Source organism: Populus nigra, chromosome 17, assembly GCF_951802175.1.
Source record: "Populus nigra chromosome 17, ddPopNigr1.1, whole genome shotgun sequence".
NCBI lineage: Eukaryota > Viridiplantae > Streptophyta > Magnoliopsida > Malpighiales > Salicaceae > Populus > Populus nigra.
The window spans coordinates 13,774,513-13,789,727 of record NC_084868.1 but is presented as its reverse complement, the minus strand read 5'-3'; the positions used below and the strand labels follow the sequence as shown (position 1 = coordinate 13,789,727).

Sequence of the window (15,215 nt, the reverse complement as noted above, 5' to 3'; positions counted from 1 at the left end):
TTACAAACATGATGGCCATTGATGGATTTTGAGCAAAAGCTCTGATAACACTTACTCAGATTTACAAGCAACATTGATGGAAAGGAAAAAAAATGCTGACCTTTCATTATAAAAACAAATACAACAATTATGCAAAAATGAATTTGAAACTATAATATTGTTGTTTACAAGCGACATTGATGGACATCTTGTTGTCAAAAAATAAACAGTGATCTGGATAAGTGAACCTAATGTAAATTTACATTAGATGTTTGTTTAGTTTAACTGCAAGGTAAAGCATGTAATAGTAATCCAAAACTTATTGCTTATTAGTCTTTTAAAATTCTAACAAGATCACCTTAATTAATTGCATTACATATTAATATTATTCAAAAATAAAAATAAAAAACTCAAAAGCTATTTTATAATGAAAGGTCAGCATTTTTTAATATTTTTGAAATTCTCAAAGAAATGATCATATTTCTCACTTAAATAGGTGATCTTTCATTAAGATTATTCTATTATTTTCCACTTGATATTTCAATCAAATGAAAATCTTTGGGATTGTTCCATGTAAACCTCTTTGACTATGTCACCGTTTAAGAAAGCTAATTTTATAATCATTTGATGCATTTCAAGTTTGTTAATAGTTGTGATGACTATTGTCATAACATAATTTCTTACCCCTATATTTTTGAAAAAATAAAAATATCAAAAATATATTTTCAACATTTTTGGCCAACTTTTGGTTATTTTATAATTTTTTATCATTTGTTTTTCATATTAACAAATTTTTCAAAAACAATTAGTTAAAAATAAAAAAATCAAAAAAAATTCTTTGAATTTTTTTTAAAAGAGAGAGCACATTTTGATTTTTAAAAATTGAATTTCCCAAAAACTAAAAAAAAAAGAGGGAGAATATATTTTATTTGAAAAAAAAGGAGGGGAATTTTAGGTGACACTAGAAAGTCTCAGAAAATACAAGAAGTGTGTGTGATAGATTAGCACCTAAGAGTGAAAAGAACATTTGTTTTACTAGTATAAGGGTGTGGCTGGGAATTCCTCAAAAATTTGAATTTGTTTTATTTAAAATTAATTTTTTTTATATTTTCAGATCATTTAATTTGATGTGCTGGTGTCAAAATAATTTTTTAAAAAAATAAAAAAAATATTATGTTGATATATTTATAAGTGAAAAGTACTTTAAACCACAACCGCTATATATTATATTCTCAAACACACCTTAAATAAAGGCCACACTAAAAGAAAAGGGAGAAATTAGTTAAAAATAATTAGCATAAAAAAATACTAAAAATTCTATCTTAAAAAACAAAAAATGAGAAAAATACACTCCAAAAACAGAGAGTAAAAAACCATGACCCATCACACCCACATTTAAATAAAAATAACAAGACCAACTCATCATCTTCAAGCTCCCACTGTCACACCACTAAAGAAAAGAAAAAACCCAAATTCCTTTGAAAAAATTATGCCCTCCACTATATCAAACCTCCATAACAAAGAAAATAGTGAAAGTACTATAAAGGCAATTGAAAAGTGAATGGAAAAGCGTCAGACAGAAGACAGTGAAAAACAAAGAAAAAGCAAGCTGTCAACACATGCCTCTGGAATCTCAAACGTGTATCACATGAAGTTCTTAATTCCATGGAAGATTAATTGTAGGGGTGACTAATTTGTTAGATAATTACCCTCTCCATTTTGTATATGTTCTTCACTGTCGCTTCTGAAGAGGCAGCAGGAAATTGTAGCAAAACAAGATTGAAAACAGAATCACACTGTCAACACTCATGCCACTGCTTCTACAGTGCAAGAATAAGAATATAAAGGGTACTAACGGCTCTGCTAAATGATTTGATACATCATAAATTAATGATTGAACCCATGGAATCTGAACATTGAGAAGTAAGTAATAATGCATCTTTAAAATTTATGGTCAAGTCTTTGTTCATGTAATTCAGCATCTTTTGTTTATCTTTTGCATTTAATAAAGCTAAAGCACCAGTACGTATGAAGGCCAAAAGCTGATAGCTTACCCTACATTTCTTGGGTCCAATCAGAAAGTGAACATTGAGAAGATATAAAGCATCTTTAAGATTTATGGTCAGGTCTTTGTTCATGTAATTCAGCATCTTTTGTTTCCAATATGTCGATCGTTTGCTTCCATTATGTCGATCTTTTGCATTGTCGAGCAGAGAAAGATTAATAAAGCTAAAGCATCAGTTGAAGGCCAAAAACTGATAGCTTACCCTACATTTCTTGGGTCCAATCAGAAAGTGAACATTGAGAAGTAATAATGCATCTTTAAAATTTAAGGTCAAGTATTTGTTCATGTTCAGCACTAAAACCATTAATTAGCAATGTAATAATAATTTTATTTTAATCATATAACAATACAATACGGAACAGTTGATTGATTTTACGTACAATATAACACAACAAATCATAGTATACTGTAGCAATGTGTACTTAGTTACCCACACATATAATCAAGAATCATGTTTGGTAAGAGTTTGGGACCAAGAGATTTGTTTCCTCTGTGGTCTCATGTTCGAGCCCTATGGTTGCTCATATGATGGCCACTGGAGACTTACATGGTCGTTAACTTCAGAACCCATGGGATTAGTCGAGGTGTGCGTAAGCTGACCCGAACACCCACGTTAAAGTAAAAAAAAAATCATGTTTGGTAACTCTAAAAAGTGTAGCTCAATTGGTCAGGTTTTGAGTTTGTTCCTTAAAGATCATCAATTTGAATCTTATAAAACCTAAGGTCATTGGAGGTTTACATGACCGTTAACTTCAGGATCGTAAAATTGATCGAGATACGTACAAACTAGTTCAGAAACTCATGTTAATAAAAGAAAGAAAAAGAAAATTATGTTTGGTCATTTCTTGATTGATATACAGTACTTATCTTCTAAAGAGTAGATAGTACTTATCTTCTAAAGAGTAGATTAGCGCTCTAACATTTTATCTTCTAAAAAGTACTTTTATCAAAGTAGCAAAAGTACAATCAACACGTTTTATTTTCAACAAAATCAGTCACTGATTGATATTTAAATACTCTCAAAATAAATTAGGTGGTGTGCTGCTTCAATCAGAAGGTTTGAATAATTTTCATAATTTTTTAATAATTAATAACATGTAAGTTTAAGATTAATTTCACTATTGTATTTTAATTTTTTTTATTATAATGAATTAATTATTTGAATTTGATTAGTTACTAAGTGGTGCATAAATAATGTTTTTAAAATGCTAAAATCATATTTAGATTATTCCAACGATTTAGAAAGGTTTATTCACTTTAATTGATATTAAAATTTATCTTATTTTTATTTTTATTTTTTTAATGTATTATCAATTTTATCAATTTTAATTCACATTGAGAAAATATAATTTGTAATTAGAAAAAAATTCTAATAATACTTTATTAATTAAACATGATTTGTTTTTTATATATTTTCAATACTGAACCTTTAGGCTATGTTTTTATAACATCATAATTTAAATAATCATTAAAAATTAAATAAGTGACTACACTTTCATATATATATAAACAATTAATGAAACAAATTCATATATAATTTTTGTTAATGAAGATCAATAAAGTAAAAATTTATAATGAATCTACAAAGTCGACAAAGATAAACTTTTAAAGAACCTTCTCAATTTAAAAATTTAAATTGTTAGATAAGATTTCAAAATATAATTTATATTATTCTTGAATATATTTTTCAAGTAAATATCTTGTAGGCTTGATTCTTTCACATGTTCACTTTACTTTGTGATATTAATTGAAAACATAAATAAGATGGTAATTGAAAACTGCTTCTGAAATGAAAACATAAATAAGATAGTAATTATAATTGAAAACATGCATGAAACAATATATATATTGATATCACATAATATCAAGGAGCCATAATTCTTAAGAACCAGTACATGTTTTTCCTTCAATATTTACTAAAGGAAGATTTAAATCAAAAGGAGAATAAAAGGAAACAATGTTGTTTTGATTAATTTAAATTAACCCGTTCAACCTATAACTTAGACCATCAACATGATCAAGTGTCAAATTTAATAAGTTCAATGATATGATTGAGACATTTAAGCTAAGCTAAAGTTGGCTAAGTAAGAAAATTCAAATTTTTTTTCTTGCATCATTGAATTGGAATGGTCCAAGATGCATTGGTAACCTGGAAACGTTCCATTAAAAACAAAATTATCACAATTTCTTGCTTTTGAATTCATAATGGATTAATCAAATTATAGTCTTAAATCGAGTTATAATCTTCTTCTATAAAATTGGAATTGTACTGGTTTGTATGAAAACAATAAATCCGACTGTGACTTCACATGCCAAACCCTGTCAAGAATTTTACATAAAAAAAGCAGTTTATGATTTCATCCTTATCATGGCAAATGCCAACGAAGAATGGAGCTATGTCAAAGCTTCTACTAGTTTGAGAGTGTAGTGAAAATTTATGAAATGTTTTTTTATATATTTTTATTTTAAAGTATTTATATTAAAAATAAATTTTTAAAAATAAAAAATATTATTTTAATATATTTCTAATAAAAAATTATTTTAAAAAATACCTACAACCACACTTATAAAACACCGCTTGCTCCTCTTTCAACCCGTGATTTCACATGCCATCTCTCCTTTACCAATGCCTTCTTCCCAATCCCACTTTCTCACATGCATTTTTGGTCTTCGATAGATTTCTTTTCACATATAAAATTGCATTCCCATTCCCATGTTAGTGGAAGGTCCAAACTTCAAGGAAAAGATTTGAAGTCTTAAGAGTTTAATTAGTTTATGACTTTATGTTAAAGTCCCACTTCTGCATCTGTTGACTCCCAACTTGGAATTTCTCATCTTAAGATTTATTTACAACTTAAATTAAGTATCAAAGATAATCTAAAAGCTAATTAATCACACGTCATGTGTCTTAGATCAGCATCAGCTTAGGAGCACTGACTTTAAATAAAAAAACACATAGAAAGTACCGTCTATATATATATATATATATATATATATATATATATATATATATATATATTATCGACGAGTATGATTAATTGTGCATAAAAAAGAATATATTCAACAAACTAAAATGTAATTAGCAACACTATTTATAATTTAAGAAATAGATATAAATTCTCAACAAAAAAAAAATAGTACTCAATTTTATAGTCAATGAAATTTATATAGAGCAAGACAGAAGAGAGAGTAGTAAACAAACTAAAATATAATTAACAACTATACTTGTAAGTAAAGAAATAGATATGAATTCTTAAAAAATAAATTAGCATTAATTAATTAAATATGGAATGTGCCGCTACTTGTAGCCATAAAGTTTGCTGAAGCTATAGGATCTTGTTAATTATTTCACCTTCTCATATAATTATAAAAAGCAAAACACACGTGGTTTTACTACTTAAATTCAACAACAACTTATAAGTAGCGAAATAACATAGCCTAAACTGATCTGTAATTAGCTAGGATTGAGAGAAAAACAGAAAGGGAAGAAAGAATACCTTTTTGAGTTGGGCTTAAATTGTTAGGGTTGGAGAACTTATTAAAAAAACAAATTTCAATTATATAAAAATTAAAAATATAATTAAAAACTCGTCGAACTGAAAAAAAGAAGCAGGAATGAAAATAAAAATCTCTACAAATTAAGTAAAGTCTCAAAAAATAATCAAAGAATAGCAAAAAAACATAAATCTAATGAGTAAGAATATAGAAACAAATAAAATAATAACAACAAGTATAAGCAACATTATGAAATTTTAGTAAGAATACATTTAGTATTATAGTAATGATAATTACTTTTTAAAATACTTTTTATTTAAAAATACATTGAAATTATCTACGCACCTCTAAATAAGCTTTTCAAATCAGGATAATTTGCGTCTTTCTTAGATAAATCTAATGATTTTGTAGTATCCTTTTTAACTCTTTCTATTTTTTCTTAGCCAATTCCTTTTATATATATATATATATAAAAGCAAAATCCAAAGGCAATCGAAAACTGAATGGAAAAGCGTCAGACAGAAGATAGTGAAAAACAAAGAAAAAGCAAGCTGTCAACACAGGCCTTTGGAATCTCAAACGTGTATCACATGAAGTTCTTAACTCCATGGAAGATTTGTAGTGGTGACTAATTTGTTAGATAATTACCCTCTCCATTTTGTATATGTTGTTCACTGTCGCTTCTGAATAGGCAGCAGGAAATTGTAGCAAAACAAGATTGAAAACAGAACCACACTGTCAACACTCATGCTACTGCTTCTAAACTGCATAGAAAGGGTACTGTAGTGGCCCATCTGAGAAATGGAAAACAGAATCACACTGTCAACACTCCTGCCCAATATATATATATATTGGCTTCTTTTGATCAATAAAATCTATACATTTTCATAAAAGAAGAAGAAGGATGGCTAATGATAATCTTATTGAATTCATGAAATTACCAGCAGCCATAACAGCACAAATAAATCATAGCAGACGAAGCAAACACACATATTTTCTCATGGAGTCTCTCACGCACACAGCAATGTTCTCTTGACACCACCACATCAAGTAATTACAAAATAAAAAAGAAGAGGCAGAAGGTTTTCATCATCAAACTTAACATTACCAATTATCTAAGAAATTGGATCTATTTCCAACACCTTGGAAAACACACCGTATAGTCCTCCAATATTTACTGATGGAGTATCATCGCCTTCAGAAATCTGTTGAGGGCTTATCTCACCTTCAAGTATACTGACGACTTCGGACATTTTAGGCCTGAGAGTAGGGGACAGATTAACGCACTTCATTGCCAAGTGCAAAATAGTAAGAGCCTGCTTTCTGTCGTAACTGGATGCTAATTTCTGGTCCACCAAGTCAAGGATTCTTCCCTTATCGTGCAAAACGCTAGCCTGCAATTGAAAAACAAGATTAGCTTAGCTCCCAGTATTAATGAAATAATCAAGTAATTATTACTTATTATTTTCTAATCAATTAAAAAAATCAAGGAATTAAATAACTCTAAGCAATCAAGAAATTATTTCAATCATCCAATTAAAGGAGATGATCAAGCATATTTTTTATAATTTATTTTATTCTATTTACTTATGGGTCTTGTTATATAACTATATAAACTCTACATGAGTTGAATGTAACACATATATCAAATTATCGAATAATTTCCTCTTCTATTCTAAAGTTTTTTTGGTATCAGAGCAGGTCGATCATGTACTACTCTAAATATTAGCTTTTTCTTTTTCGATGGACAATTTTATGCCATCCATTCGATCATTTTAAAACACTTTGTTTTCAAACTCTTCATTATTTACCAAATATTTAATTTACTATTCCTTTTCAATGATAAATCAACTCATGATAAGGAGAAATTATTTCAAGATCACGTGGATGATTAGATAACATCTAAAGAATTAAAAAAAATGGAGGTGCAACAAAGTCCAACAAGAGAATTGAGAATCTACATCAAGAGAAAGACATGCAAAAAGAAAAAAAAAGAAAAAAGAAGAGAGACTTAGTGCAAAGCTGATATGTTTTTGGACAAGAGATAGTATAAAAGATACCACCTATAAAAAAAAAAAAAAAGAAGAGATAGTTCTTCCTAACAAAAGAGATAGAAAATGGCTAAGGAGCCATGATAAAAAGAATATATTAGTTTGACGAAGAGTGAGTTAAAATAAAATAATCACTTGAAAAACCAAATTTTGAAAAGAAATGTCTGGCTAGAAAAGTATAATTATTAAAGATAAGCATACAATGACAATAGAAGTTGTGCATGTATGACATTCCTTCAGCCATATCTAGACATTCGTTACAAGTTTTTAAAATAAGGGATATACTTGGATGAGGGATTATATTTTGGGCTCAAAAGTTGCAAAAGGAATTTTGAATTTATTCAAGAAATGGAAAAGGGGAGTAATTAGACTTACCATAAATTACCTTTTCATATCCATGGTGATTAAATTTTCTTCCTTAATGAGGAGGTTTGTTAGATTTTAAGCTACAAATAGGAATATTGTAGATATTTTTTCTTTGAATCTATCTTTTATTATAACTATTTAGAGAAATAAAAAGAATAATCTATTTCTTAAGTATATATAAAAGGAAGTTATTATTTATATACTATAATCAAAGAGTAAAAATAAAACCCAATATGTTAAGGGCTTTACATATATATTAAGATAGATTTTCGAAAAGAAAATAGATAAATTACGAAAGAAAGAAAAAAAAATCAAAATTATACAACGCTTTTTTAAAAAAAATCTTTGATACAGGTGAAATTTGATTTCTAATTACATTGATCACATAACTCTTTTCTTTTAAAGATTTCCTAACAATAAAAATAAAATTATCATGGGTTTGAGGGGGTATGTTAAGAAAATAATCAATAGAAAAGAGAGATCAAGGAATTGAACTCTAGGTAATCAAGAAATAAATTTAATCATCTAATCAAATATATTTTTCTATAGTTTATTTTATTCTATATTTTTTTTATGTTTCTTGTTATATGATTATATAAATCTTGCTTGAGTTGAGTATAACATATATTTCAAATTATTAAATAATAATATACTTTTCTATTATAAATTTCTTCCGTGAGCTTGTTGTAGAATTCACAAGTCATTTAATGTTGACAGAAAATGTTTGGTTTGATAATAACTACAAAAAAAAAAAACTAAGAGGATTTATCCTGTCAGATACACTTACTTTATCCAGAAGAAACTTAGCTTCTTCTTGATTGGGTGTATATTCTGCACTAACTATCCCGCTAACTATTTCGAGTAGGACAACTCCGAAACTGTAAACATCAGCTTTAACAGTATTTATTGCTTTTCCCATTGAATACTCAGGTGCCATGTAAACTCTGCAATAGGAGATTAATTATTGGTTAATTAGCTCTTAATTAAAAGAATGAAAGTAGTTGTCAATCAATGATCATAATACTTACCGCGACCCTTTTGCTTCGATGGTCATAAATGGATCTTCCTCATCACAAAGCGTTGCCAATCCAAAGTCAGACAACTTGGCCGTAAGAGAGTTATCAAGCAAAATATTAGTAGGTTTTATGTTTCCATGAACAATCTTGAACCTTTTCTCTTCATGTAAATACTTCAAACCTCTTGCTATTCCCAAACAAATATCAAATCTAGCTTTCCAATCAAGTTTTGTCGTGGAATTTGGTTCTACAAATCAAGATTATTGATATTAAGTTATTGATATTTGCAAGTACACAATCCTTGTACTAACAGAAGATTTAAATATACAATTAGAAGCTCTCACAAACATTAAGTGACGGAATTCTATTTACTCCTGTGTTTAGTTCTCAACAATCATATGAATTTCACTAGGTAATGCATTAGGTGAAAATTAAGATAAAACTTGAGAACCGAAAGAGCAGGATGAAAATTGGTTGATGACAGTATTACCAAACAACGCACGTTGAAGGGAGCCTTTCTGCATATATTCATTTACTAGCAGATGCAGGTCTTTATTAGAATAGCCATTCAACAATTGAACAAGATTCTCATGATGCAAAGATTTCAGGTTGAAGATTTCCCTTTGTAATTCATCTTTTCCTTGTTGCTTTGAACGAGGAGAAATCTTCTTCACTGCTAATTTTATCTCGTTCGGCAATTCAGCCTGCATACACAGGAAATCAATTTGCCAGAACTCTGAAAGAAAAAAGTGCATGTTGAGGAACAGATGTTTCAAAAAAGAAAATCTGACCTCGTATACTATTCCAAAGCGTCCCCTGCCAATCTCCATTTTGGGGCTAAATTTTCGAGTAGCATCGATTATTTCTTTGAGGGAGAAAGATTTTTCATCTCCTTGGACCTCTATAGTTATATCTATTTGAAGAAAACATCAAAGTAAATTCTTAAGGTTGTATGGTGCATAATGATTTTAGATTAGCATAGAGAGGTACCATCCAAATCATTTTGCTGCAGCCAGCCCATTTTCCACATGTAAGACGACAGAAGTAGAGAACCAAATACTGAACCTACAGCAATCCCTGCAATTTGTAAAGGAGATGGTCCCTTGCCAACTTTGAAGTCTGGATACCAATAGTGGAAGACAGAAAGAATAATTATTTATCCAGATAAAGCGTAACAGAAATCTTTGCTCAACAAAATTAAGAGAATGCAACTCTTTACTTGCAGTTACAGAAATGCCTGACACAAGGGGTCCCTTTAAAGACAGTGCAGCAGGTGCATAGGAAAAACTTGGCTCCTGGAAAGTTCCTTTGCCAGCCCAGAAAAAATGGATAGTCAATAGATGATCATCTCCTACAAGTGCTGTGAAATTTTGAGTCCATGTCTTATTGGTGCCGCTGGCCATTTCTTTTATGTTGAAGTCTTTTAGTGTTCTATTCCCCTATATCAAACAGAGGATGTTGAACGATGGAAATTTTTGAAAGAAGCTGCAGAAAAATATAGCGGTTACCTGTATATATACATCAAAAACACGTTTCCCTAAATTCGAATAATCTTCATCACTTTGATAAACAGTTTCAGCGAAGTAAAGTTTCACAGTGTAATTTCCTTTAAATAAACAGAAGCCGTAATATGTCAGAGAAAGAGGGCAGAGGCGACTTGAGTTGTATAACTGTGTCTCAGCAGAATCACAATCTCCACATTCCATGTTTTTTATGTAATCACTGGAATCATAAGTTTCCGAACCAAAGTCTCCAGAACAAGAATAAGCCCAATTTCCTTTTGTAGATTCATAGTAATTTGATGTTGCATTATCTGCTTCAAACTCTTTCCCATAAAAAACTGTGCCTCCTCCTCCACAATTTATATATAAGGAATCGTCTGCAAAAAATGATAATTAGTATAGAAAATATGTTCTGCGCAAAATTATAGAGCTTCTCAATAGAACTTACACTTTGGTTTTCGCCCACATTTATTTTTGAAATCACGTATAGAAGTCCTAGAAATAGCAAACAAAATTGGTAAGAAATAGCTGAGGATTATTTGTTCTAAATTAATTGCACCATATGGAGGATATTACCATACCTGTTTGGTTCACTGCTTGAGTATGATCAACATGCAAGCAGTTGGTGCACATGATACAAAATGATTAGAAGTTGGGATTTCATAGACAATAATATTCTTGCAAGTGAAACAAAAGGAAGAAGAAAATGAAGTAGCCGTTATTACATGTTCAGCTTTCCTTCTCCTTTCTTCGGACCATCATCAAAATTATTATATGACAAGTCCCTGCAACATTATTGTTTACATATCAAGATTTTATTGAGGAAATCTACAAAAGGAAAAACAACCCATCTGAGCAAAGAGCACAAAGCCATAACATACGCCGTGTCCTCAATTTTATGAGGAAGCCAGGGAAGTACTGTGCCATTAAGCATATTTCCTGTGAGAAACCTAAACAAAACAAACCAATATGAAAACCATCACTTGTTTTTTAATAGAGTGGCAAAACGAACTTATTATAAGATGGATTGATCGAGTTCTTTTGCATACATCTTACTTAAAGTCAGGTTTTTCATGGAATCTGGTATTCCACCAGTTAAGCTGTTAAAGCTCAAGTCTCTGCAGGATCAATAAAATGAAAGCAAACGTTATCCTACATATTTGATATAAAGTTGTGCTATGGTCAATTATTGCATATATAGTTGATTCTGTAAACGCATAGTCAAAATCATCAACACTTCTATGGATGGCCTCAAGGCCCTAAACAATGAGCATTTATAGAGCTGATGAAATTAAATAGCCACGACAGAATGACAAATCCTTCACAAAAGAGGAAATGAAACTTACAGGTATGTTAACGATGACCAATTACCAATGTACGAGGGGATTTCACCACTTATTGAGCAATTCCTTATCACCCTACACAAACCATTGAAGAAGTTGGTGTTTGGATTTATCCAATGCATCCATATCATTAAGAGTCACGTACATAAATATTGAGCAATATCATAGCAGAAAAAAAAAAAAATTATAAAACACAACATTGTGACTTCATGATTCTGTTATGCCTATATATATATATATATTAAAATTCTCAAACTTGAATCCCAGATACAACTAGTCTTCACAGCATGTAATAGCTGATAAAAAAAACTCAAGATCATATAAAGAAAAATAGGTCTAAAAATATATTTATATAAAAGATCGGTCATAATCCAAATTCTACAACAATAACGCTCCCATACACATATAATTCTAAGTGTCAATTTGAATTTATAATGTTGCTATCTAATTTTTGATTTAATATTAAAAAAATAACAAGAAAACAATAAAAACTTTTAAAAAATATGATCTTAATATACTTATATTATTTTTAGTATTTTTAACATCATCTTAAAAAAATTTAAATTTTTAAAGGTTTTTTGAGCATGTTTGATTTTTAACATAATAATTTTTAAATAATTAATTTTTTTTTTGTTGGATTTACGTTGATATTACTTGTTTCTTTTTAATTAAAAAAAAAGTTGAGGGTTAAGTTTGATACTTAGCATCATTTTATCTATAAATGAAAGTCACACAACACAAACACACGCAGTAAGGGGCAATATCCTGTATCATTTTCTTCATCCATGGCTGCTCCCCTCCTTCAGCTGCTGCTCTCCCTCTCCAAGCCACAGCCGTCCCCATCTTCTTCTCCCTCACCAAACCTTCCCTCCTGAACTAGCTGCCAGCTCGCCAAGACCAAAAGAGGGCAGAGCCGTTCACCCTCACTCTCTCCTCTTGCTGGTTGTTTCAACTTCTCCTTCTCCTTCTCCACCGCTGACCGAACCAGGTCTCCCCTCCCTCTCACGGAACCCAAGCCCATTCTCCCCCCGGCCACAACATCAACCTTCCAGCTCCCCACCACAACCATAGAGGCCGCCCGCTGCACTTACTCATCTTCCTTTCCCGATCTCTGACAGTTGACCCAACAGCCCCATCACCGGCCTTCACAGACCATCCTCCACAGAGCCGAACCAGACACTCCAGATCCACCGATAGTACCACCCCTCTGCTCTTTCAGCCGCCCCCATCTCTGCTAAACCGAGACCGAGCTCTCTCCCCTTCACTCAGCCACCTCTGCCTCTCTGTAATCCGACCAAAGATGCCCTGACCTCAGAGTCGTCAGCCGCCAGAAAGAGGAAGAAAAATTGAGAAACAGACCCGAAAGATCCAGATCTGAGAAAAAAAAAAAACAACTGCTTGTGTTTTTCTGTTGTTGCAGGTGACAGTGTTCCTCACCGCCGGCGGGGAAGGGAAGAGGGGAAGAAGCCAATCCAGATCACCCCCTGTTTCCTGGTTTTTCTCGCGACGGATAGTGAACCACGCGCCGCCACTGGCGGCCGCGAGTGGACAAACGCGCCGCCGCTCAGCCGCTTCCAGCACTGTTCCTGAATCTACTTTGTAATTTTTAGATTTCGAAATGTGTATTTAAATTATTGTAAGCAATTTAATTTTCTGTTACATCGGAAACTTGAAAGTGCGAGGGGTCTGTGTTTTTGGGTATTTTCTTTTATGTTTTTAAATGTCAAATTAAAAAGATAAAAAGAATTAAATGTTTTTTTTTTTAATTTGCACATCTATATCATATGAAATTTCAAGAATATATTTTGGCATGGATTTTTGGTTTAATAATTAATTTTATTAAAGTTTTGATAGTTTGGCTTATATTTCAAAAAAATATTAAAAAATAATTTGTTTTTTTTGTAATATTTAAAATTACAAATTTACATATAAGATATGTTTTTGTTATTATAGTTTCAAGCTGTTTGTTTTGTATTAGTGATAAGAAAGATATTTTTTTGAAAGACTTTTTCATTAATAAGAAAGAAGTTTTTTAGACCTTAATCAACAATTGCAACACATTGGGGCTAATAAGCTCATTGGCTTACTCCTCATCCATTGACGGATTAGGTGGTAAGGGTGCAAATTAAGGGAGTTTGCCGTACTAAGGGAGTTTCAGGCATTTTTTTTTTTTAATTACAAATCTCAAGTTAGTTATGCATGTGAGCTTTAAAGACAAGCAAAGGAAGGAAAAACTCACAGCCGTCTTATTTTCTTCATAGTTGCGTTTTTTGGGAAATGGAAACCGGCCGAGCTTCTTACATCACTAACATACCTGGAAGAAAGACCATCCAAAATAAAAACATGCATTTATTTTAACCCGGTTAAAATCATAGAACACTTACAAGTATACGAGGTTTGACATGTTAAAAAGAAGTTCAAGAGGAAGCTCTCCTTCAAAATCATTCCCGGAGAGGGACCTGTTCAGTACACAAGTAACACCAGTTATTGAATGATATTCTTCGATCATCGACAGTTTCTCAATCAAATAATATTACCGAAAGTACAAGTAATTTCTTACAGGTAAACGAGTCCAGTCCAATTCGCAATGAAACTTCGTACTTGACCGGTCAAACGGTTCCCAGCTACGTTACTGCAGCCATAATTAGTTGCTTTTCCTTGGAACAATAATTAAACAGATTGTTGGTTGAAATAATATGATGAGTTGCACTTACAACCACTGCAATTCCGAAGTAAAGTTGGCGTAATTTTTCGGCAGTGGTCCACTCAAATTGTTGGAGCTCAACCCTCTACAACAACAAATCAAAAGGATTGTAATCCACCTTTTTTCTGTTTTATTTCTCCTCTTACTATCAAAAGTTGACATTATTATTCTTCTTTTTGAAACTTACAAATAACCAAGAGATCTCAAACTTTCAAGTTCTGGTGGAAGCTGACCAGTGAGTTCATTGGAGTCCAAGTACCTAATTAAACAAGAGATAATAACCAAACCAAACTCAATAAGTTACAAGGAAATTCAAGGAGAATGAAAGAGCGAGCGAGTTTCTATACATATATAGGAGATTAGAGAGGTTGCCCAATTCTCTAGGGATTTGACTTGATAACTTATTATACGACAAACTCCTGGAAACACCCACAACAATAAGAGCACAATACTTGCGTCAGTAATGGAAAAAGAATTTAATTCACATTATATGATACTGAAGAAACCGTGATTGGATGACACGTACATATATTTGAGGGACGACAAATTCCCCAAAGATGAAGGTATGGAGTCATTGAGGAAGTTTCTCGAGAGACGGCTACGCATATGTATTACCATATAAGTTCATTATTACTCAAATAAGAATCAATAATTTAAATTTTATGAAGACAAATTAACTAAGAACTGAAATTAG

The 15,215-nt window shown here is 31.1% G+C and overlaps 1 protein-coding gene across 9 annotated transcripts in view; it reads right to left on the bottom strand.

The window, feature by feature from the left end:
* Nucleotides 1-6,034: 6,034 nt before the first annotated feature.
* Nucleotides 6,035-15,215, bottom strand: part of LOC133677197 (probable LRR receptor-like serine/threonine-protein kinase At1g53430) — a 55,513-nt gene continuing 46,332 nt past the window's right edge. For 4 of the 9 annotated variants that reach the window (XM_062099081.1, XM_062099080.1, XM_062099073.1 and 1 more), the window contains 21 exons: nt 15,048-15,119; nt 14,869-14,940; nt 14,709-14,780; nt 14,532-14,606; nt 14,378-14,449; nt 14,202-14,276; nt 14,057-14,131; nt 11,821-11,892; nt 11,524-11,592; nt 11,356-11,424; nt 11,200-11,259; nt 11,056-11,070; nt 10,923-10,969; nt 10,481-10,851; nt 10,192-10,411; nt 9,963-10,091; nt 9,764-9,885; nt 9,463-9,676; nt 8,985-9,219; nt 8,744-8,900; nt 6,445-6,933 (listed from right to left, as the gene is read on the bottom strand). In XM_062099081.1, the coding sequence (XP_061955065.1) occupies nt 6,655-6,933; nt 8,744-8,900; nt 8,985-9,219; nt 9,463-9,676; nt 9,764-9,885; nt 9,963-10,091; nt 10,192-10,411; nt 10,481-10,851; nt 10,923-10,969; nt 11,056-11,070; nt 11,200-11,259; nt 11,356-11,424; nt 11,524-11,592; nt 11,821-11,892; nt 14,057-14,131; nt 14,202-14,276; nt 14,378-14,449; nt 14,532-14,606; nt 14,709-14,780; nt 14,869-14,940; nt 15,048-15,049 (2,502 nt within the window). In that variant the 5' untranslated portion in view covers nt 15,050-15,119 and the 3' untranslated portion in view covers nt 6,445-6,654. Of the gene's footprint in view, nt 6,334-6,444; nt 6,934-8,743; nt 8,901-8,984; nt 9,220-9,462; nt 9,677-9,763; nt 9,886-9,962; nt 10,092-10,191; nt 10,412-10,480; nt 10,852-10,922; nt 10,970-11,055; nt 11,071-11,199; nt 11,260-11,355; nt 11,425-11,523; nt 11,593-11,820; nt 11,893-14,056; nt 14,132-14,201; nt 14,277-14,377; nt 14,450-14,531; nt 14,607-14,708; nt 14,781-14,868; nt 14,941-15,047; nt 15,120-15,215 lie in introns of those variants that run through there. The other 5 variants (XM_062099074.1, XM_062099077.1, XM_062099079.1 and 2 more) reach the window with 5 other exon arrangements.